Here is a 24,398-nt window from a genome sequence, read left to right as displayed (position 1 = left end):
CACATTTGGAGATGCTTTTTTCCAAATCTATAAATGTTCTTCTATCTTTGTTATAGTCCTTTTTGTTGCACATAGGTTCTTTGTTGCAGTCTTGGTTAGAAATGTTTCCCCCCAAACCCTGGACTGCATATGTCATCTCCTAAGATATTTTTTCCTAAAGTTTTTGCTTTATTTTACACTTAAGTCTTTGATAAATCTGGACATTTAGTATATGGTACAAATAGGAGTCAAACTCGATTTTCTCTCAGGTGAACATCCAGGCATTTTACCATCATTTAGTAAAAATGTCCATTCTCTTTCCACTGAATGGGAATGGCAACTCTGTCACATATTACATTCTCATATATATTGAGGCCTATTTCTGGAAACTCCCTTCTGTTCTACTCATCTTTTCCAATTCCAAACAATACAATTCAATTAGAGACTTCTTTCCTAAGACTTCCCATAGCTACAATCCATTCTCTAGCCAAAGGTATCCCGAATCAGTGGGATTCTAGAAAGTAACAGTGGATACTGTAAACTCAGCCAATTGAGCGGCTGCTGTTCCCAATGTGGTATCTTTGCTAAGCTAACACACATTAAAAGGTATGCATAGATATAGCTAATGTTTTCTTTTCTATCCTAGTTCCCATTAACACTGGACAGATAAAAGTATGCATTTCAAGTCTTGTCCCAAGACAATGAATGTTCTTATAAATTCTGACACAATTTTATGTGAAAGGATATAAACTTTCTGGACATTCCTCAAAACAAAACATTGGGCCACTATATCAATGATATCATGTTGATCAGACTTAATGATCAAGAAATGTCAAGTACATTGAAGACCTTGATAAACACCTTCCAATGGGTAGAAATAGACCCAATGATGATTCAGAGGGCTGCCACATTAAATATCTGGGGGAGGCTGGGATACCCCCTCCAAAGTAGGTCTGACATCTGGCATCTCTCACCTTTAAAAAGAAAGACCATGCCAGGTCAGCACCTTTGGATTTTGGAGGAACCATACTCCACACTTGAGAAAACTGCTCCATCTATTTACAACTGACCCAGAAGGCTGTCAACTATGAGTCTAGATTTTGGACTCTGGAGGCAGATCTCCAGCAGCTGTCGGGAATGTAGGAGAAGGAGACACACTTATGCTCCGTAGAGTCCCTCCAAGGTGAATCTTTATTAAGTTACTCAAGCTGTCTAGTTAGTATTCCCAATCAAGTACTAAAAATTTTTGGACTTTGTGTGAGTTCACTCACATCTTCTAGGATGACAAAAATTGTCTCAGTGATGATGATCATGATGCTGACGATGACAGTGACAATGATGGCGATAACTTTCTGCAAGTCTCAGCAGCAAAATCTTATATCTCTCATTACTTCCCCGTAGTAAGCCAAATTCTAAGATGGTCCCCAGGATTCTTCCCCCTGGTGTACATGCCCTGTATGATTCCTTGCCCTTGAGTGTGAACAGGGCTCCTGAATGTGATGAGCTCATCAGTCTCATGATTACATTACCCTAGATAAGGCTCCTCACAGCATACTGGAGGAGACTCTCCTACAGCCTTGAAAAGGCAAAGTGCCATGATGTGGAAAGGTCATGTGGCAAGGAATTAGTAGTTGGCCTTTAGGAGCTAAGGACCTCCTATGTAAAACCTCAAGGAAATGAATTCTCTCAATAACAGTGAACTCAGAAAAGGACCTCCAGCCTCAGATGAAATCACAGCCCTGGCCAACACTTTGATTTCAACCTCGTAAGACCCTAAACAGAAGACTCAGCTAATCTATATCCAACCTCTTAACCCACAGAAACTATGAGATCATAAATGAGTGTCCTTTCAAGCCACTAAATCCATGGTGATAAGTTAAGAAACATAAAAAACTCTACAATCCCTTCAGCCAGGTCTCAGCTACCCTTTTTCCATAAATCCTAACTCCTCCATCACCAATACACCTGGTATTTTGTCTTGGGTCTTCCATCACATTTTTCCCCAGATGATGGATTTAACAACATCCCTTGAATAAATATTGTTGTTTCTGACACTACAAGAACATAAAAATTAAAATAACTTTAAAACTCTAGAAAGGTAAATTGCCAATATTTAAATATGGACAGGAACAAGGACGAATATTTTCAGAGAAATCCATTTTGTGTCCTTATCTGTATTTGCCCAGACATAGAATTTATTAAAGTGTTTTTCAGTTAACTCCTAAAATTTCATAATACTGGTTCCTGACCTATTTGCCCTTTATAAAAGATACATGGCTTTTCTTTTCTAAAATGAATTGTTAAGTTGCTGTTATAAAGATTCCCTTCTCTTGGGGAGAGGAATACCCTTACCTGTACAACAGGTACCAAAACAATATTGTGATAGATTATGGGAGCAAGAAGGCCGTAACACTGAGTCACAGCTTGAAGCGCATAGCTGCAATCATTTAGGAAGTTGCTAAGTTCCAATGCCACTAATACTCTCTCACATTCAATGAGTCTGGCAACCTGTAAAGAAACAGGCATTGTTACTCAGATTCAACATAGGTGCTTAGCTTATGTGTCTCTAAAGAGAAGAAAGGGTAGAAAATGTGATCCTTCTGGCTAAAAATAACATGAGTTTTTGTATTTTAGAAAAATCTAAATTCAGAAACAACTCTAACTCTCCAATAATGCTACCTATAGATAGCACGATCTTAGAATTAAACTTCAGAATTTTTCATGAAACAATACAAGTACCATGACAGAAACCAGTTTTTTTATCTATAAGCTAAAAAGTTGGCTATATTTTTATATTTTAAAAAATCTAGTTTTCAAAAATATAAATTATAATAACAATTAAAATATATAAAATCTCTATAATATTGCCCCCGTTTGATTAACAGGTTCTCATTTCCGTTTTTGATTTGAAAGAAAACGGTAAATTTTCAGTAAACCAAGCTAACCTCCTATTCTGCTTCTGCTAATTATACTTTGCTACTTAAATTTAAATGATAGTAAAATGTAACGTTAAGGTTTTGAGAGTAAATGCCACTTAAAAAGAATAGTAATCCTTTCTTACTCCTCTTTTTCCTTTCCTGGGGAAAGATTTCATTATTTTTTTTTTCTCTCTCTCTCTCTCTATATATATATACATTCAAGATTATGTACAAAGAAACTGTCTGAGTGGTAACCAGAAATTTCCATATAATCAGTTTTTACTAAAATGGTAGTCTAGCATTCCGGAATTCATTGAAGTACTTGAAAATTGTCTTTGTTTTCAGACTGAATACGCTGAAAGAAGAAGCTGAAGGCAATTTAGTAGGAACAGGTTGATGACGGTTGTGAGTACTTGGGCTCTACAGGACAGTGAACTTGTCTTGGGCAAAGAATCATTTTTTTCACTTTTATATCCCCAGAAACTGGCATAGTCCCATGTAACAATGTCTTGGTTAATTAATTAATTAGTTAATGGATGGGTAGGAAATAGCAACTGTAAAAAACATAGACAGCTAAAGCCTCCATACTTAAAGAAGGAAAGAGAGAAAGAAAAGTGAACTTTGAGCAGGAATGAAAAAAAAATAATGTAGGATCATTACTAAATGCAAGAGCATTATAGAGTTGCAGATGTACATACAGCAATGTTCATAACCACACTGAGAATCTATCAATAGGAGACAGGTTACATTCCTGCCTCCATGAAGACAATATTATAATTGAAAATAATGTGACAGATTGATATATACCAGCATGAAAATATGTGCAAGATATATTATAAAAGTGTTAAAAAGGCAAGTTGCAGAATAGCAAGTAGATCATAATCCCATTTTCCTAAATAATAATAACAGATTTGTCTAGGTATATGTTCTTAGAGAAATTATATGAAAGCAAAATTGTTATATTCTTAGAGGTAATAAGATTACAATGGGTTTCACTTTATATGTTACATATTTTTGAATGTCTGAAATATATAGTATTTTTGTATACCGGGGGGAAAGAAATAAATTGAAAAGAAGAGAAAGAGCATGAACTCCAGTCTGTGAAACTTATATGAAATATCACATAAAGTCGCATAATCAGACAATGTCCTTTCAGTCCATTCACCAAACAAGCTATGCAATCACTCAAAAAACATGGCCTTAAAACATCAAGAAAATAATACAGTGAATCTGACATGTTTTTAGTCACTTTAATTCACTTACTTGTTGAGATGGGAAAATCTCATTGCCTTTAATATTATCACAGAAAAGATTTTCTTCTTTAATTTTGATGTCACTTATTACAAAAATATTTCTAAGAAAAAGGTACAATAGGATTGAAGAAGTCTCTGCCAAAATATCTGAATGTAATCTGCAATATGAAGTAAATGGCAGGTATAAATATAAAATGATTTAGCAGGTCAACTTGTCTTTTTACATTGATTTGTTTTCAGCAGCTACACAATGATCCCAAAAAAAGCAACAAAAATATTTAGAATAGCTACTCTTGCACAGACAAGTTCACAACTAAGAAAATTAAACTACTGAAATATTATGTCACAGATACATAAAATTAATTAGTGGCAATTTTTGGGGTTCTAATACATAAAGTTATTTTTTATCAAGATAACAAAATCAGTATAGATTTTCAGAAGGTTGAGAAATAGGTCCAATGTTTCAATTAATGCATTTCCTGAAAATGAGGGTCATTTATATCAAGCTCAGCCTTGGTTAAAAAGAGAATCTTAATAACTCTTAGATTATTTCTAATTATCTTTTCTAAATTGCAGTTGACAGAGCCAACCATTGGCAAAGCTGTGAAATCTGCAAAGTCTTCCTTGTGTCCAGTATTCCACCCCTTGCCCTTAGCCTTCCTTGGTGACAAACCCTCCCTCTTAAGCTTTGGGCTTAACTACTCACAATACCCCCATCCCTATAAAACAGGAAAGTGCTGATATCATTAATTCACACTGGAAGATGATCCCTTTCACCACTATGTTAAACTTTAAAACTATCTTTACCAGGAAGATTTTAGGTCTCCCACGATTGCGACTCATACTAAACTTGCTCTTTGACCTTCAGCACCTTGACACGTGCAATTAGTCCAAGTTGTCACCCCCTGGCTCCATTTCCTTCTCTACCCAGCTCGGACGCTGGTCAGTCTTTTCAATAATAATCTTTCTAGCAGGTTAGGTTCTGTCACCTCTTTATTTTGTGCAATAATCAATTTGCCTGACCTTGCACAGATGTCACTGTCCAATTTTTCTCTCTCTCTGACAACGATCACTTACTGATTCTGCTCACTCATTCTTTCTTTCATTCATGCTAGCAATTGCTGAATGCCTACTATGTACAAGACACTGTTCTAGACCCTCGGGTATAAACATGAATCAAATGGGGTCTTTAACACCAAGGAGCTTCTTCAGTACAAATTCATGTTCAATTACATCAACTGAGTCATTACTGCATCTCAACAACACTTCCATTTATCCCTGATGTCTCCTTGTTGACATTCCCCACAAAAAAAAAATATTTCTAAATCCTTTGTTCTTTCCACCCATGAGCTCTTATGTCCACCAGGCTCTGCCACCATAGTGTTATCATCACCTACATTTTCTTCTTCAGTGTCCCCCTCTCTACTGGCTGCCTTCTCTCCACACTCCACAATTCTTTCCTTCAGCCTGCCTCCCCACTAAGCTTCTATATGCTCTCCTCCTCTTTACCACCAAACTTCACATGAGTAGTCTTTGCTTGTTCGGATGTTTCATTTTCTTTTTTTCCTTAGCCAATTGCAAAATGGTTTCTGGCCTATCATGCTACAAAAGTGGCTCTCTGGAATTCACCAATGGCCTCCTAATTGCCAACTCTTCTTCATTTGTGTTCTACTCAACCCTGTCTGTGGCATTTTATTGAGCAGCTGCTCTGCCTGACCTGGCACTGATATTTAATATCGCTGGTCAGTCCCTCTTTGGTGATACTTTCACTTTCTCTAGCAATGCACTTTCTTGGACTTTCATTTTCTGGACAGCTTCTTTTCAATATCTTTCCTTGGTTCCATCTTCTACTTCTGCTCCCTAAATATTAAGCAATGCCTAGGGTTCAATTCTCGCCTTCTGTCTTTTCTGTTAAACAGTCGTTTCCTGGGAGATACCATTCATTTTCAAGACATTGATGATGAACTCAATGGACAATTTGCCTTGATGCTCTCTTGAGTGTCAGCACTAGGTAAATAAACCTACTAGCATCTCATATTCACAAAGGCGTCCTGATGGAAAAACCAAACTCAAAATATTCTAAATCAAATTAATTATCTTCCTCCAAGAACTTGTTCTACCTCTCATATCCCCTTAGTAAATGTCACAGACTTCCCAGTCAGTTAACAGTAGAAATCCCAGTCACTTTTCACTTTCTCTCTTATCCCCACAAGTCACATAATATCTAAGTCCTGTCTCTTCCACCTCTAAAATGCCTCTGAAATCCATCCCCCCATAGCACATAGCATCCTTGTACATAGAAAATGCTAAGTCTGCATTTGTTTAATTGAATGGAATTATCAATGTCTTGCCTGAATCAATATTTGCATATTTAAGCTCATTATTTTTGACTGAGGAATGAAGGGTTTTGTCTCCTTGTTTTAAAACTTTCAGGCATTAACAGCCAGGTGAGGGAGATTCTTGTTGCTTTTGAATTTGTTACTGAGACCGACTGAAATTACACTAAAGCTCATTTCTGAGCCTGCTTCAAAACTTTGTTCTTTTAAGGAAAATGGCAGTGAAGACAAATGATAGTAATTCTATATGGCTTCTACTGGCCTATTTGCAGTTGCCAATGGTGTAATCCTGGGAGCCTCTTCTAGCAAAGTAAAAGCCTTCTTAACCTAACAGTCAACCTGTCAGACCATAACCTTAACCCCAATTTGACCTTTCTCTAGTACAGAAGTTCCCAATGCATATTTGTGTTTAAGGATATAACTGGTATTACTTTGGTTTGTAGTTGGTATTTTTATTTCATAACCTTCAACCTTAGGCCTCCAGTGTTTTTGCTGACTCTAGAAAGAAAGTTTCTCGGCCAGGCATGGTGGCTTATGCCTGTAATCTGGGCACTTTGGGAGGCTGAGGTGGGCAGATCACTTGAGGCCAGGAGTTCGAGACCAGCCTGGCCAACATGGCAAAACCCCATCTCTACTAAAAATACAAAAATTAGCAGGGCGTGGTGGTGCACATCTGTAATCCCAGCTACTCGGGAGGCTGAGGCATGAGAATCTCCTCAGCCCAGGAGGCGGAGGTTGCAGTGAGCCAAGATCATGCCACTGTACTCCAGCCTGGGCAACAGAGTGAGTGAGTATTAAAAAAAAAAAAAAAAGAAAGAAAGTTTCTAACAAGCACATGAGACCTTGCAATGTATACTTTTATTACAATAGTTATTAGAAATCATTTTATATGGACTATCTGAACATGATATAAAAAATAATCCCAGGCTTCACATCCAGCATCTATATTTTGAATAAGCAAATTAATATTTTAGAAGGATATTTCTAATTACCTTCTCTGTGTAATAGTAATTATATTGCTTAAACAAATAACAGATTGTTCATCCTGAAGTGGCGAAGCAACAAAATAATCCCAAACTGGTGAGAAAACTTTCTTAGCCAATTCATAGTTACCAACTTGATAGGCAACCTATAACAAAAAGCACACATTTATGTAATAGTTTTATTTGTGAATGAATGTTTTAAACAATAATTCTTAAAATGTACAATATATGACAGCATTTTATAAGGTGCGATCACACACTCATTTCAGATACAATTATTCACATTTGCTGTTCTATTCTATAGTACCATAGTCAGGTAATGGCCACTGGCAAGGGAGACAGACACATTTTTGAAAACTCTTTTATTTCTAAATTGCATGGAAATTTGAAACTCTGTAAGGATGTTTCAAATCCTCATAAGCAAAACAAAGATCACATCTGAGCCAAATTAATTTCATTTCCATCTATCTCAGCAGTGCACTCCATTTATTACAGATACTGTTATAATGAACAATCTGTTCCAAGAGAAACAATCAGATTTCCCAAGCCCAATATATGAAAAATACTTTATTCTTTTCTGGTTCTGACTGACACTTTCAGAGCTTTGTGCAACAAAAAGTTCATAAGCTGAAAAGAGTATGGAATAAAACAGAGAAATTTCCCAAGAAGACAATATATGTTTTAAGTTTAACAAATTTAACTTTGGACAAAATTAATAATTTTACTTGTGAAGCCTGGAAGCTCAAAGAAAAAAACTGTAGAATATATTTCTTTAAAGACGTTCCTAAAAAGCACTCCATTTAAATATGTAAGTAACAATACAAAATCTCAGCAAATGAGTTCTACACTGCTTCAAATCCTTTATGGAAACAGCTAAGGTATAAAGTATAAATGCATTCATGGAATGAAGTGAATGACAAGTTACTAGAATATTCTCCACTCCAGGGAATAACTTAGAGGGCCAGAATTTTTCAAATCTGCCAATGAATACTCATGATCTCCAACCAGTAAGCTTTTATGAAGTTTCTAGTCTGTGTTAGGCACTGTAGAGATAGACTCTTCAAAGTTTAGATAGAGATGGTATCCGACTCTATGAAACTGGAATTAGGTTAAAGGCATAAAACCCATAACATCACAGAAAAACTACAAAGAATAACATAATTGCAGAGGCTTTAGAAAAGGAGATATGAAGACTTCAAGGAAAACGCAGGGCTTGAGTTGAACCCTAAGGCAGAGATAAGATTCCGATTGGCACAGTTAAAACAGAATCTGCAAAAGGTCCAGTAATGGAAATGACTCTAAAGTACACTTAGGAGAGACTGGAGAGGCAGGTCAGAGTTTGGAAAAAAAAAAAAAAAAAAGTAGACATTTCATCCCTGCAAGGTCTGAGACGAAAAACAAATGAAAAAAAAAAAAAAAAACAAGTGGGTAATATGATTGGACAAGTTCAAGTGGGACATGATTTCAGAAGGCCTTGAAAATCAGGTGGAAGAATTTAAAGCTGTCAAGTACTGGACTAAGCACTTTATGTGCATTGCTGTATTTATTCTTCATCAAAGTTCTACAAAGTGAGCTCTATTGCCATCCCTATTTATGAATGAGGAAACTAGAACATTGAAAAGTAGAATAATTTGTACAGAGCCTGACAGTCAGTAAAAATAGTGAGGCCAAGTCTTAGTGTGGTAAATGAGTCGCTTTTTTGGGCTACATTAATCAAATGACACAGCTGTACTAAGTGGTCACTGAAATATAAATATATATATAATTAAAATATATAATTATTAAGGTTTATCAAGGAAAGCAATAATAGATGATGTGTAAGAGTGTTGGTGAAACTATAATTTAACTGTTCTTTTCTTGTAAAAAGTATCCTTTTTAAAATAATGTTATCTGTTCAATTAGTTAACATTGCAAAACAAGAAAAGATACCGTGATAAAACTAAGGTTTATAAAATCATGAGGTTTTGTGAGGTTTCTTTAACAGAGGAGTGCCATGATATAAGCATGTTCAAAAATGGTTAATCTGGTCCTGGTAGTGATGTGCAGAACAGATTTTAGAGGGGCTGAATTAAAATGAGAAAGAAGCACTAAAAGACGAATGAAATAATGAAGTACAGTAGGTACCTCCTTTTTGATGCCCGACCTTGGCTTGACTTCCAGAATTCCACTCTTAGTTTTCCTTTTACTTCTTTTCCTCGATCTCTTTATATTGGTATGCCCCAGGGTTCACTCTTTGAACGGCTCCTCTTTTCTGTCTACCCTCATTTCTTGTTGATACCACTTAGTCCCATAGTTTTGTCACCCTCAAATCCCTCTCCTGCCCAGACCCCTTCCCCAAATTCCAGATTCATACATCTAACTGACTACTCAACAATTCTCTCCATATACACTAAACACCTTACCTCAACATGCCTCGAACTGAACTGATCTCCCACTCCCCCGAACCTCCACTACCCACAGCCTTCCCCAACTCAGTTGATGTCAACTCTGCCCTTTCAATTGGTCAGATAATACCTTAGGGTCATCTTTTATTTTTCTCTTTATGGACTCCTGTTAGCTCCTCCTTCAAAACATGTCCAGACACTGACTACTTCTCACCACATCAACTACTACCACACTGGCCAAGCCACCTTCACCTCTCACTGGGTTACAGTAGTGGATAGTGTCGCCACTCTACCCACTTATGGTCTATTTTCAATGTAGCAGCCAGGGTGAACCTTTAAAAACAGGAGTCACATTACATCATACCACTACTCCAAACTGCCCAATCGCTGTCCACTTCACTCAAGTCAAAAGCCAAAGTCCCTGTAATGCCCTGGAAGTCTTTTCATGATCTGCTCTCCAGCTACCCAGTCACCTCTTAGCTCTTTGACCTCTCCTTTTACTCTCCATGGGTCCCTCTGCTCCAGCCACACAAGCCTCCTGCTGTTTATCAAGCATATCAGGTACACTTCTGAAAACCTTAGGGCTTTTGCTCTAGCTGTTCGTTCTGCAAATGCTCTTCTCCCAGAGAGCCATTCCCTCATCCCCTTCAAGTCTCTGCTTAAATCTCACCTTCCTTGATCACCCTCTTTAGTATTGTAATCTACCTTCCATTCACCCACTTCACATTTCTAATTCGTTTTACATACTCCACTTGGTTTTTCCATAGCATTCATTATCTTCTGAAATACTAGATAATTCACTTGTTTACTGTGGGCATTGTTTATTACCTGTCTCCTACCATGGCATTCTGTTCATGTTGCTTGGAACAGCAGTTCTCAAAGCATGGTCCCTGGGCCATCAGCGTCACCCAGCAACTTGTTAGAAATGCAAATTCCCAGACCCAAACTCAGGTCTAGTGAATCATAAACTCTGGCAGTGGGACCCAGCAATCTACTTAACCAGTACTCCAAGTCATTCCTATGTGCACTTAAGTTTTAGAGTCACTAACCTGGGCAACGCCTGGCACAGAGTAAGCCCTCAGATAATGTGTCGAATTAATTTAAAAATCCTTTTTTCCTGATAATATCCCTCTACCCACAGAGAAGGACACCCAGCAGTTGTACTAGACTATAACAGGGTTGACAGGGCCAGAGTGAGTGCCTGACTCAAGCTGGGTGTTTTAGAGACTCCCCTGCAAAGCAAGATGGGCCCCCATCCAAAGTTTGGTTCTGATGTTAAGATTGATGACACTCCACACAGCAGGAAAATTTGAGAGAAAGTATATTACTTATACAAGGGACTTCTTGGGAAAGCTTGACAGGCACAAGCCTGTCTGGACTGGCTTGGGCAAGGCAGAGGGAGAAAGCAGGTTGGGCCTTCATAGAAGTTGAGAGATAGGACTGGGGAAAGTCCATGCTGACTAGAAGGTTTAAATTTCCTGCTGCCACAAAATGAGAAGGTGAGCTCATAGGCCTTCTTATCATCCTGCCTAGATGTGGGGCCAAAGGCAAAAAGAAGGGCAAGGTTTAAAAACAAGTCATGGCCAGGTGCTGTGACTCATGCCTGTAATCCCAGCATTTTGGGAGGCCAATGTGGGCAGATCACCTGAGGTCAGGAGTTCGAGACCAGCCTTAGGTCTGGGAAGTGGGGGAATGGAAGATAGGTTACAACATTAAATAGGGTGATCAAGGAAGGTGAGATTTAAGCAGAAACTTAAAGAAGATGATGGAATGGCTCTCTGGGGTAAGAGCATTTGCAGAAGGAACAGCTAGAGCAAAAGACCTAAGGTTTTCAACCAACATGATGAAATCTATCTCTTCTAAAAATACAAAAATTAGCCAGGTGTGGTGGCACATGCCTGTAATCCCAGCTACAAAGGAGGCTGAGGCAGAACTGCTTGACCTCGGGAGGCGGAGGTTGCAGTGAGCCACAATCGCACCACCGCACTCCAGCCTGGGCAACAGAGTGAGACTCCATCTCAAATAAAAATAAATAAATAAATAATAAAAATAAGTCAATAAAAAATAAAAACAAGTCACAAGTCAGCTGTCAAACACCAAAAATGAGATCAGGGCATTCCAGCCTTGGCAACAGAGTAAGACCATCTCAAAAAAAAAAAAAAAAAAAAAAAGGAGAGATCAGACTCTTTATTATGCTAGTTGGGCCAATTACATTCTCTTTCCCAGGAATTTGGAGCCACAATTAGAGGCCAGTCAGCTGATCTCCGTTTATAGCTGAAATTGAGTAATATATAAAAACTCAGGAACTGCCATCTTTCCTCCAAAGATGGAGAAGTAATGAAAGCCAGTGTTTAGAGAAAAATACAAGAAAGCAGACATATAGGGAGAACCAGAAGTATGAGACCTAGAGCTGCCTGGACTTTGCTACATTCCCAGGGCCTAGCTGCATTACCCAAGCTGAGCTGGTTCCATGACTTGCAATCAGGGTTTTAACTGAAACCATAAGTCAGAATTATCTAAACAAGTATTACTGTCATCATAATGACATTGATTTAAAAAAAAAAACATATTTCAAAGGATGAAGTGATGACATCTAGCATATAACCTGGCACAAGATAAACATTGACTAAATGATTCATCCATAAATAGATGAGTGGAAAGAGTGGTAATATTCAGATAGAGGATGAGAGGGTAAAGAAGAGTTAAAACTCTTTTTTTTGTTGTTGTTGTTGTTTTTAAGACAGGGTCTCGCTCTGTCACCCAGGCTGAAATGCAGTGGCATGATCTTGGCTCACTGCAACCTCCACCTCCTGGGCCCAAGTAATCCTCCTGCCTCAGCCTCCTAAGTAGCTGGGATTACAGGTGCATGCCACCACGTCTGGCTAATTTTCGTATTTTTAATAGAGACAGGGTTTCACCATGTTGCCCAGGCTGGTCTTGTACTCCTGAGCTCAAGCAATCTGCCTCCCTCAGCTTCCCGACGTGCTGGGATTACAGGCGTGAGCCACCATGCTGAGCCTTTTTTTTTTATTTGAATAAAAAATAAAATAGACAAAAGACAAATCATTATTAATAAAAGGGGTTTTGATTAATAATGGGTTTTAATGAATTCACATACAAAGTGGGAGTCATGTGAACTTCATTTTCCCTTCACCTGCCACCATCGTGATTGCTGACAAAGCATTCATGTTCCAACATCAAACTCTACTGCCAACACAGATCATGAAGACCTGCTGATTAACACCAACACAGGGAGAGAATAAAAAGGAAATTGAGAGAGGAAGAGGTAAAGACAGTGAAAGGGAGGGAAGAGGGTTAAAGAGAAGAGGAGCCCTCTAAGGAGCAGAGGGTCACTTAACAGATTGGAGAGATGCAGGCTCTAGAAGACTTGGTACATGTTAGGTGTCCAATATGTGACTTCCTGGAACCTGGACAGAGCAGTCGAAAGGCATGAGCCAAGTGTCAGGCTTGACATCTGCTACCTGAGCAACCTTGGGTACATTTCTTAACCTCCCTGAGATACCCTTTTAGGGATACAGTGGGTTTGGCAGAGGAAGGATTAAATTAATCTGTTCCCTCAACTATAAAATAAAAGTAATCATACCACCTCATGGAGTTATTATAATAAGTGGAATAATAAATTTTAAGTGCCTGGTATACAGTAGTTTTTCAATAAATGATATTCCTCCTTTCCTTATCTCAGTAAGCCATTGTGCCCACTCACTACTTGATTTAGTAGTTCAACAATTCACTAGAATATGGTGTTTTGTCTTACATCCATTTTACAGATAGGAAAATTGAGACCAAACAATTTGTCTAAAATTAGTCTCCAAGGTCAAGATCAGAATCCTGCTCACAGATTTCTACTCTTCTACATTTATATCATATTATCTAGTCATTTTCTACTTAACGAGGAGGAATAAAAAGAAATAGTCTAAAAAGAAGAGAAAATAGACACAGAAAATATATAATTCAAAAAGTTTCCTCAAAAAAAATTTCCAGATACACTAAACTAATAGCCTCCCACATTTAGGGAAAGCCTAGTGCAGATTCACTTGATTGTATTAATATTTACAGAATAATGCTGAGTAAAAAGTACAACCTAAAGTCCCAAAAGCCAAGTTAATCACAGGCACTTAGTGGAATGTCTCCATGTTTTGCTATCAAATATTTATAATACTATGTTTTAAAGAAAAAGAACTGTCCTGAAACTAGAAACTAGCCACTCTCATGAAAATTAGATTGCACTTACAAAATAGAGGTACATTAACTTGCTGAAACTTAAAAACTTACACTTAAGTTATAAATTAAGGAGGTTTAATAAGTGAGAAAGCTTTGCTTTAGCCACTTAACATTATAAGACAGAATACGCATAAACTATCATAAATAAACTACAGAACTGCAAATATAGTGTCAGTAAAGAAACACAGGTCATTACGTCATGACACTTCTCATTATCCCAGCAGTATAGCTCTGACTTAGTTTTATTAACTTTCAATGAAAGTTCTGCCAAATTAAGCCCAAGAGTCAAACCACTCCCTGGAGAAAAATTAGGCCTTGATGAAATATTCAGTTCCTCACAATAACTCCATCATTGCAAATTAGGGAATATATTAGATTCCAAAGATATCAAAACATCAGAAAACCATGAGCCAGTATGACACGCTAAACCAATACTAGACAAATCCTAGTAATTCTCTCAATTTAATTTTCTTTGAAAAATATGACATAAAATGCCACTAAGATCTTAGCTTATAATACTAATCAACTATTAAAAGAAAAATAGAATAGAAATATGACAAAATTTAGAAAAGCCATCAGCCTACAGCCAACAATAGGCTTAAAATTAGATACTTGAGACCTAGGTCAATGAGTCACTCTTCCTAGCATCCTCTTCACTGGTGACATGTTTTAAGTCAGGCAACAACTACTTTGACAAAAAACATTAATTCATGAGCATATCCCTAACTAAAAACAATACTATTTATTCAGTGCCTACTGTGCAATAAGTGCTACCATTAAATATTTGCCAGGCATAATTCCATTTAATACTCATTATACCTCTGGGAAGTAGCTACTACTGCTACTCCTGCTTCACAGATGAAAATTACTTGTCCACTATCACATGGCTAGTGTGAAGAGCTGGAATTTGAACTCAGGTCTCTCTGCCTCTACTGATCCAGAAGTTTTACTTTTATAAATTTACCCTAAGAAAGTAATCATGGATGTAGGTAAAGATTTACTAACAAAGTTGAGCATCATAGCTTTGTTTATAACAGCAAAGGACTGGAAAGTATCTAGATGTTTAATTAGCAAACTATTATATATCCATAAGTTTCAATACCATGGAACCATTAAAAATTATGTTTTGGAAGAATACTTAATGGAATAGAGAAATGTCAATTATATGTTAAGTGAAAATATCAGGATGTAAAATAATATGTATACTATGATTTAAATTATACATTGTACATAAATTCATATACACATGTGTGCATATATATATATACTCATCAGCTAGATAAATAGATAGGCAGATAGATACACAAAAAATAAAAGGATATCTCTGGAATAAGGTTTCTCAATCTTGACACCACTGACATTTTATGCTGGATAATTATTTGCTATGGGGGCTATCCTGTACATTGCAGGGTGTTCATCAGCCTCCCTGGCCTCTACTCACTAGATGCCACTAGCACCCCTCTAGTTTGTGACAACTGAAAATTTCTCCAGACATTGACAAAATTGCCCCAGGGGAAGAACTCTGCTACTCTGAATGATAGGATAACAGATAACATTTATTTTCCTCTTTATGCATTTCAGTATTTTCCAGCATTTCTAAAATTAATATATATGTGTTACATTTGTAATCCAGGGAAAAAAATGTTATTGTCAAAAAGCAAATTTACTAAGAAGAGAAGGAATGATTCATATTTTATGAGACAAAACTGTAGCAATGGAAAATATGTGTTATAGGAGCTGTAGAATATCTGCTGTGATTTTTATTTCTATCAGAAATTACTTCATAACTGCTTAATGGAAAAAGACATAGTGGAAAAAATAGCAGAAATCTCTTCTACCTGTGTCAGGAACATCCGAGCAGTAATAGTAGAAAGAGGTGGATAAACCAGAATTGGTTTAGTTGTCTCCCCAATAGCACCACCGACAAGCTTTCCACTGCTAGAATAGGCAGCAACTGCAAATACATACTTTTCATTGGTTTCCAAACCTTTCACTTCAAAAATGCTTTTACCATCAGCTGGTATCTATTAAGAAAAATATATTTCAAGTTATACATGGAAAATTAAAATAACATGACTTTTAAAATACAATTAAGTAAATCTTCTATTTAAATAAAAAAACCTTTCTTTCACTGTTGGATTTTAGTTATGATTCAAGTGGAACTTAGAGAGATTCACCAAAACAATGACTTCATTAAAAAATGTAATTATCATTAATAAGGCTTCAGTAAGATTTCCTGACATTTAATTTGACGTACCGCTTCTCCTGAATTTGGGAGATGATTATTGTTTAGCCGTACTTTTCCATAACTTCCTTCTGCTTTGCAACCCAAAACGCAGTACCAGGAGACCTGCCGAGGAGAAAAATGAGCCTGTTTAAAAGGCATTCTTTTACATCAATGTAGCAAAAAAATACTTTTCTAAATAAGAATGTAATGATTGAAGTTTTAAAACATGAAATCAAAGTTTACAAATATACTTAGGTTTAATCTTTAAAGAGTACAAGTAACCTTAGCTAGTTTACTGAGACAAGACTAAAATATTATTCATTATTAATTATTTTAACCACCATTAATTGAACAGTTCCTACTGCTAAGTACTGTTAGGGAATTTACAGATATTTTCTAATTTGCACAACTCTATGATATGGGATTACTATTATCATTTTGCTTCACAGGAAATGGAGATGCAGAGATATTAAATAACTCTGCCCAAGATCAGAGAGAGAGTGGCAGGGGTTGACTCCTAAAATGACTTAGTCTTGATGTTTAAAAAAAAAAAAAAAAAAAAAAAAGATTAATACTCAAATGAATTTCATATTTTACATGACAATGTATGACCAAAAAAAAGCAAGTGGAAAGAGAAGCAAGATACTAAAATATAGTATTTTAAATAGAATATAAAAAAATACATATGAAAAAGCCTGGAAGAAAACACCCCTAAATAAGAATAGCAGTAGGATTTGGATGATAAAATGGTAAGATAACAGGTAGATAATGGGTCCATTTTTTCCTCCAATTTATATATTTTCTGAAACATGATATTACTTTGATAACTTTTATATTTAGTTTAATTTTATACTTTAAATATAAACATTAGCCATAAATCAAACACAAAATATAAATCCCACAGAAACAACTAAACTTAACCTTGATTGAATAGTTAGACAATGATCCTTTTGCCGAGGTGTCAAGATAATGAAGATTCATTATTGGAATGAACTATTCTCCCCATAGAGAAAAAGGGAGCTAGGTGACACCTGACGGGGTAGTATTATGAACGAGCCATACTGCTGGGGGTTGTAGGGGTGATGGCTGTGTCATTACCTTCTTCCCAGAGGCAACTCCTAAACTACAAGGCAAGCTGGAAAGAAGGAAAAATACAATTGTCTCTAAAAAAAATACAATTGTCTCTAAATACAAGTACCTCTTACAGTTTGTGCCTGCTACTCCTTCCTCCAGGTCAACAGAAAAATACTAACCATGTCCAATTGACACAAGTTGTTCTCAACACTGACTGTGCTCCAGAATCCTTATTTAAAATACAAATTTGTACAGAATCAACCATTTTTGTAAATTACAGATACCCAAGCCTATCTAGCTTCAATGAATTAGAATTTCTGATGCAAGTTTCTGAATCTTTGTATTTTCAAAGAATTTCTCAGGTGATTGTGATATGCACAACTGATTAAAAAGCGCTAGTCAAAGGCAGAACAGGACAAAGAGAACACAGAAAGAACCTGAAGCTGGAGGGTAGGGTAAAAAATAATAATAATAAGATGAATCTCAGAAAAAAAAATGCAAAACTAACTTCCTTTGATTTCCCATGCAAAAAGATACTATTTTTCAAAGAAGAAAAAAGGCAGAAAGACTATGTTCTATGACTTACATCATTATTGCTCCAAGTTCTATTATATAAAACAGAATTTGGAGGGTAAAATTCTCTCTAAAAGCATTTTTACAAGCAGGCTTTATGTTTTTATTTTGTTCCACAGATGAAGACATTAGTTTGTGTAACTCTAAGAAACAATGTGTAATTAGAATCTACATAAGGGTAGAGACATCATGAACAAATCAGCAATAACTTTAGAAGAGTTTATATGTAATATAAATAACATTAGCATTTTCAACTACAAAAGTAGATTTTAATGAAATAAATGCCTCAACAAGAGATTTTGAGAAAACAAAAGATGGCTGAAGCCTCAAACCAGAAAACTTCTTTAAGCCCATAGCACCATCTAGTGCTGATGAGAAGGTAACAGATGGTGATAATTTCCTGGAACTCTAAATGTACATAATACACATAAACTTCCTATAATGTGCTCATTGATGAGTCCTAAAACTACCGACCAAATATGAGACTCTTACGTCTTCCTACTTCCAAGAATTATGAAATGAAATAAACTAATCATTAAATTGAAGTACATAAAAAATAAGATTTTGTTTAAAGAAATACAAATATTTGAATAAAAGCAAATAAAAACTCTTAGTAAAGCATGTGGTCTTAGTTCTGTACTAATGTTCCAAAATCAGTGAAGCTCCATTCTTAAACAGATTCCAAAAATCCAAAGTTTAACTTTAAAACCACTATCAATAGCAATAATCCATCTATCATAGCATAGTTAGGTATAAGATGAATGTCACTTCTATTCCCCTCCTCTCCCAATTATAAAGCACTATGAAGGTGGTTATCAGTTCTCACTGATGTCCATTTGCTATTCATCTGAAGCTCCTCAAAGTATGCAAGCACATTTAATCCATATTTACCTTTATACCTCAATTACCTCGCACAGAGCTTGACAACTATAGGCACTCAATAAATGCTCATTGGACAGAATCCACAAAAAGTATCACCAAATAATGTAATCACAGTCCATCACTTGATTACTATTTTTTTTTTTAGATGGTGTTTCATTCTGTCTCCCAGGTTGGAATGTGGTGGCGTGATCTCAGCTCATTGCAACCTCCACCTCCCAGATTCAAGCAATTCTCCTGCCTCAGACTCCTGAGTAGCTGGGATTACAGGTGCCCACCAAAACGCCCAGCTAACTTTTCGTATTTTTAGTAGGGACGGGGTTTCACCATGTTGGCCAGGATGGTCTCAAACCCCTGGCCTCAGGTAATCTGCCTGCCTCAGCCTCCCAAAGTACTGGGATTACAGGCTTGAACCACCGCGCTCAGCCCATTACTTGTTTTGCGTAAGCTTTACTACTTACATATAATACAATTAAGTGGAAAGATATCAGTTAATATGCCAAGAATATTATACATTATCTCATTTAATTTTCACAGTAAACACACTTTACAAATGAAAAAAGTAAAACCCTCAGAAAATGTATTTAGCTTTCCTAAGGTCAGACTTCCAGGAAAGGCTGGAGCTAGAATTACAAACCTAAATCTGTCTGACTCCAAAGCCTGTGTTCTCTCTACTATACCAAGTTGACAAAACTTCAAGCAGAATATCCTAAAGAGAATCAAAGATAAAACTTTATTTTTATGTAACATCAAAGAGCATGTCGTCGATCATCCCAAAGAGGAAAGTGTAGTTTGTAAAACATAAATTAGAACCAAATTCTTGTGAAGAAACTTAATCTCAACTTTTAGTCACATATAGGCCAAGTTCTGAGGTATGAGGGATGGGAGAAAAAGGTCATCCTCCAATAAATGCACAAAGATGTATGGTTTATAATGCGGTTGGAGTTGTCCTTTGTTTGTTTTGAAAGAATCTACAGTTACTTGGAAGGACTTTGGGCAGAACCTCTAGACTCATCACCTCCAAATTTCCACACTCTGTGGCCTCATATCCATCATTGACTCTGAAGTAACTTCTACCCTCTTCAAATGTCTGATTCCACTTCAAGTGAGACTTCCATCTTGAGCACACGAGGATGTCAGCATATGGTGTGTCATGGTGACAAGGATACTTACAAGGAGGTGTTTCTCTACTGTTTCTCCTAACAATATATTTGGGTATAGCAATGCAATATAAAGCATATCACAAATATAACAGCATAAGGGGCAATATGTCATGAAGAAACTAAGTATAGATAAGACATTGGAGTATTAATCCAGTGTTCAGTGCTTATGAATAAGACTATCCAGCTCCTAAAAGCAATCAAAGCATGAATCGTGGTAGTCATAAAAGTACTTATGTTGCTTTGCATGAGGCAAAAATTATATTGGACACCATACCTTAACCTCTGAAGTAAATGGAGCAGGTTTGAGTGTCACAGAACAATGAGTTCGAGACAGCAGGATAGGTGGAGGAGGGACTCTGCTTTTCTTTCTTTTTGAACTTTCCAAATATTTCTGATAGGAATATAGGGCATTTTGTTCAGCTTCAATCCTTTCAATTAAAGAACATGCTTCCTATAATGAAATATGAAAATAGAAAAATACATGTCAAGAGCTTGAAATTTATTTACATTTATAGAATTCTAGTGATGTTAAACAACGTTATCTTTTTATATGCAGTTTTTCAAGCCTCAGAGGCTCAAATATATACATATATATTTCAACTATTTAATGATTTTGCAAAAGTAAAAGATGCCTACAAATAAGGTTAATCATGATCACCAATGGCATTATATTTATATATCTTATATGTTTATCATTATTATCATACATGAATATGAGACATTACATTTCTAAATTGAACCTTCTGAATATCTACCATCATATTTTATTTTCCCTAAATGGTTCATACCACAATCATCTGCATTTATGCTGATGAATTACACACCTACCCTAATTCAGCTAAAGTGTGACTCTCAAATAATAAGAATATTGGTATATGTGGTTTATGAAATAAATATTATTGAGAGTTTCTATCAGCAAGAAGAAATAAAATAGAAAAAATACATTCCATGAGGCCGACGGAAAGGCATCCACTTTTTAAAAAGGTTATGCACAGAGAGATGACACATAAAACAAAAGAGAAATATAAAAATCAGACCTAAATAACATTTCAAAAGTAGGACTAAATACATAAGCAATAATAATAATACATGTAAATGGGTTACACTTCCTTTTAAATTAAATTAAAAGGCAAAGACTCAAACTGAGCTCTAAGTAAAAACCCATGTAATGATCAAAATTAAAGTGTTGATAAAGAAAGAATAGTCTTTTCAACAAATGCTGCTAGGACAATTGAACACTATATGCAAAAGAATAAAGTTCAACTCCTACTTCACACCATAGACAAATATTAACTTAAAATGAAGTATACATTCAGATGAAAGAGCTAAGATTATAAAACTCTTAGAAGAAAATATATGACCAGATCTTTGTGACCTTGAGTTACGCAACGGTGTTTGGAAGATTCAATACAATGATGCATTTAAAATGCTTAGTATTTGGAACCGAGTAAGCAGTCAATAAGTGTTAGACATTATGATTATGATTACTACTATTCCTCCTCTTTCTTTCACTTTAAGCACTCTGGAACATTCTGTTTTGCCATATCAGAACTATTATTATTATTACTCTTTCATTTTAAGTGTTCTGGAACACCAAAAGCACACTGACAAAGGAAACAGTAGATAAGGTAGACTTCATCAAAATCAAAAACATTTGTGTTTCAAAGGATACCATCAAGAAAGTGAAAAGACAGCCTACAGAAAGGGAGAAAATGCTTTCAAATCATGTATCTGATAAAAGACTTGTATTCAGCACTTATATGCACTGTTATAACTGAGAATTGTTATAACTCAATAATAAAAAGGGAAATAACTCCTTTAAAATATAGGCAAAGAATCTGAATACACATTTCTCCAGAAAAGACACAAATAGCCAATAAGCACATGAAAAGATGTTCAAAGTCATTAGTCATTAGGGATGAAAATACAAAATCAGCAAACTGACTCAAAAAGCAGGAACCTAAATACAGAAATAATAATGTTCAAAGAAACTGGAAATGTTATCCAAAAATTGTTTCATATAAAAGTGTCAGGCTCAAATGAGTTCATAAACAAAATACTTTAAATCTCAAAGAACTGATCATTCCTATGCCATTTTAAATGTTTCCAAATACAGAGAGAAACAGATATCCTCTCAAATAATGTTACAAAACTATTTTAACTTCAATAACAGTCTGAAAAATGACTACACATAAAAACACAGACCAGTCATTTCACAAATAGAAATGCAAATAGAAATGCAAACATCTTAAATAAAATACATAAAACACTAATACATTTACTCTAACAATATACTAACAAAATAATGAACTGTAATAATATTGTCTTTTTCCCAGGAATGCAAGGACAGTTTAATATTAGGAAGTATATAAATATAATTTAATATATCCATAAATTAAATGAGAAAAAACATGATCAGAGTGCTCAATGGCCAAAAAGACATTTCAAACATTTTTTAACATTCATTACAGATTTTTTTAAAGTCAATAAATTAGGAAAGCTTTTTTTAGCATTATTTTAAAATATTAATTTTAGCCAATAACCAAAATATTACTAGTACAAAATAGCCCTCTTAGTACTAACAGTGAAGCACTAATAGAATTATCAATAAAAGCCAGAAAGAATGCCACTATTCCATTTTATTCTGGAAGTTCTAGTAAATTCAACAAACATAAGAGAAGAGATCCTGGAAATGAAAAGACAATATGTCAGTCTACCAAATTTCAAATGTATTCCACTCTGACAGAAAAAATCTGTGCTGTTTCTCCTACAGAAGACATGTTGAGGTTGAAGTTTCCAATTAGAAACCTGAGCCTCAAGCTCAAAAGAGAAGGTAAAAAACTGGAGACAGGATCTGAGTATGCGTTGGAGTCATATTTAAAGCTGAGTGAGGACACCAGCTCCCTGTAGAAGCAGAGATTATAAAACTGCAGCATCACATATTTTTTTTCTAAAATAATGAAGGCTGGCCGAAATTGAGATCATAATTAACTTCTCATTTTTATTTTTTATTGGAAGTGGCTGACGTTAAGGTCTAAAATCATTAATCGTGATTAAAATCTATCTGTGATGATGAATAGTTTTTTAATTCCACTTGTTCGGTACCAGGAGGCCTTGAGAAATCTTTCTGCATATGCAGGTCAAGAATCTTAGGCATCTGCAAAGACAATCATTCCTTTGTATGGGAAGGGATGTGTTACATGGTAACCATGTTTCTAGAGTCTATACATCAGCCCTTCGGTATTTAGACCTAAAAGCTCATTTATATACACATAGTAGGTATCAGTGTAACTGTTTGAATCACTGAATGAATGAATCAAGGAGACAGGATGACATCTGTGTCCTCCATTGCCTCCACTTTTTCACTTATTCAACCAAACCGATTTTTAAAAATTATAACAAATAGATGGACAAAAAGGTCAGGGCTAGATGGTGAGGGAGCAATGTCATAAAAGGCCGTAAGAGAGCCAGTTAGATCCAGAGCACACAATCAGCACAGGGCTAGGCAGAGGCTCATTCCCTCTTCACCCTCTTCCACAGACAACAGAGCAGCTTTGGCTCCCTGAGGGGACAAATGTACCACAGAACAGGACTCCCTTGAAGGGCAAAAAAGGTGAGAGCCTTGATGAGGAAGAGGCCAGAGACAGAAAAGATAAGTGGATTTCCCCAGTAGCTGTGGAAAAAACTTTGAGGGAAGGAAGTCCTACCTGAACAGAAAGGAGATAAAATGCTATTATATTTTGAATGTTAAATATTAATGTATATTCATCTGCATCACAGGCTGTAGAGACCAAGATATTTCAGGTTACATATGACAGACAAAATCAGCCTAAGGAAAAATTATGCAACACAAGGAAAGGAGACCAGTGCCCCCATTTCCCTTGAAAATTTGGAGACATATCCTTCCTCAGGATTATGTTTGGAGCCTGTAAAATATACCAGCAGCACTGGCCCACTGGCTCTTATATTCAAGTAGACTGCCTTTGGCCCCCATCTCCACTGACCAGCCAGCCTCTCTGGGCTCCAAATTTGATCTCAAAATTTGCCTTGGTAGTTCCTGATTCAGTGAACCAGTTAAATACTGGCACCTTCTGACTTAATTCTTGTATCTTCTTTCTGCACATCAATGAATCCAACTGGGGTAAAAAACTTTCTGTGTTCTGCCATGGCTACAACATAGACATTTCTCAACTGGGCTGTTGATCAGTATCATCCATGGAGTTTATTTAAAACTCAGAATGGTCCGTTTCTACCCCAAAATAGACATTTCCAGGAGTGGGGCTTGAACATCTGTATTATTTACAAACACCAAGGATAATTCCAAAGTACAGCAAGAACTGGGAACCACAGATTCAGGTGAGTAAATCTCCTTTTCCCTCCTGCCTTT

General features: G+C 36.1%; 1 protein-coding gene across 2 annotated transcripts in view; it reads right to left on the bottom strand.

Annotated features, from left to right (window-relative positions):
* CFAP54 (cilia and flagella associated protein 54) overlaps positions 1-24,398 on the bottom strand; it is a 391,130-nt gene that overhangs the window by 276,869 nt on the left and 89,863 nt on the right. For both annotated transcript variants that reach the window (XM_015152488.3, XM_077954781.1), the window contains exons 20-25: positions 20,286-20,462; positions 16,353-16,445; positions 15,934-16,119; positions 7,479-7,615; positions 4,161-4,308; positions 2,332-2,487 (exon numbers count right to left, since the gene is read on the bottom strand). In XM_015152488.3, coding sequence (XP_015007974.2) covers positions 2,332-2,487; positions 4,161-4,308; positions 7,479-7,615; positions 15,934-16,119; positions 16,353-16,445; positions 20,286-20,462 — 897 coding nt within the window. The remainder of the gene's footprint in view (positions 1-2,331; positions 2,488-4,160; positions 4,309-7,478; positions 7,616-15,933; positions 16,120-16,352; positions 16,446-20,285; positions 20,463-24,398) is intronic.

This window comes from Macaca mulatta, chromosome 11, assembly GCF_049350105.2.
Source record: "Macaca mulatta isolate MMU2019108-1 chromosome 11, T2T-MMU8v2.0, whole genome shotgun sequence".
Classification (NCBI taxonomy): Eukaryota; Metazoa; Chordata; class Mammalia; order Primates; family Cercopithecidae; genus Macaca; species Macaca mulatta.
The sequence above is the reverse complement of the archived record's forward strand: the minus strand, read 5'-3'. Positions and strand labels throughout refer to the sequence as shown.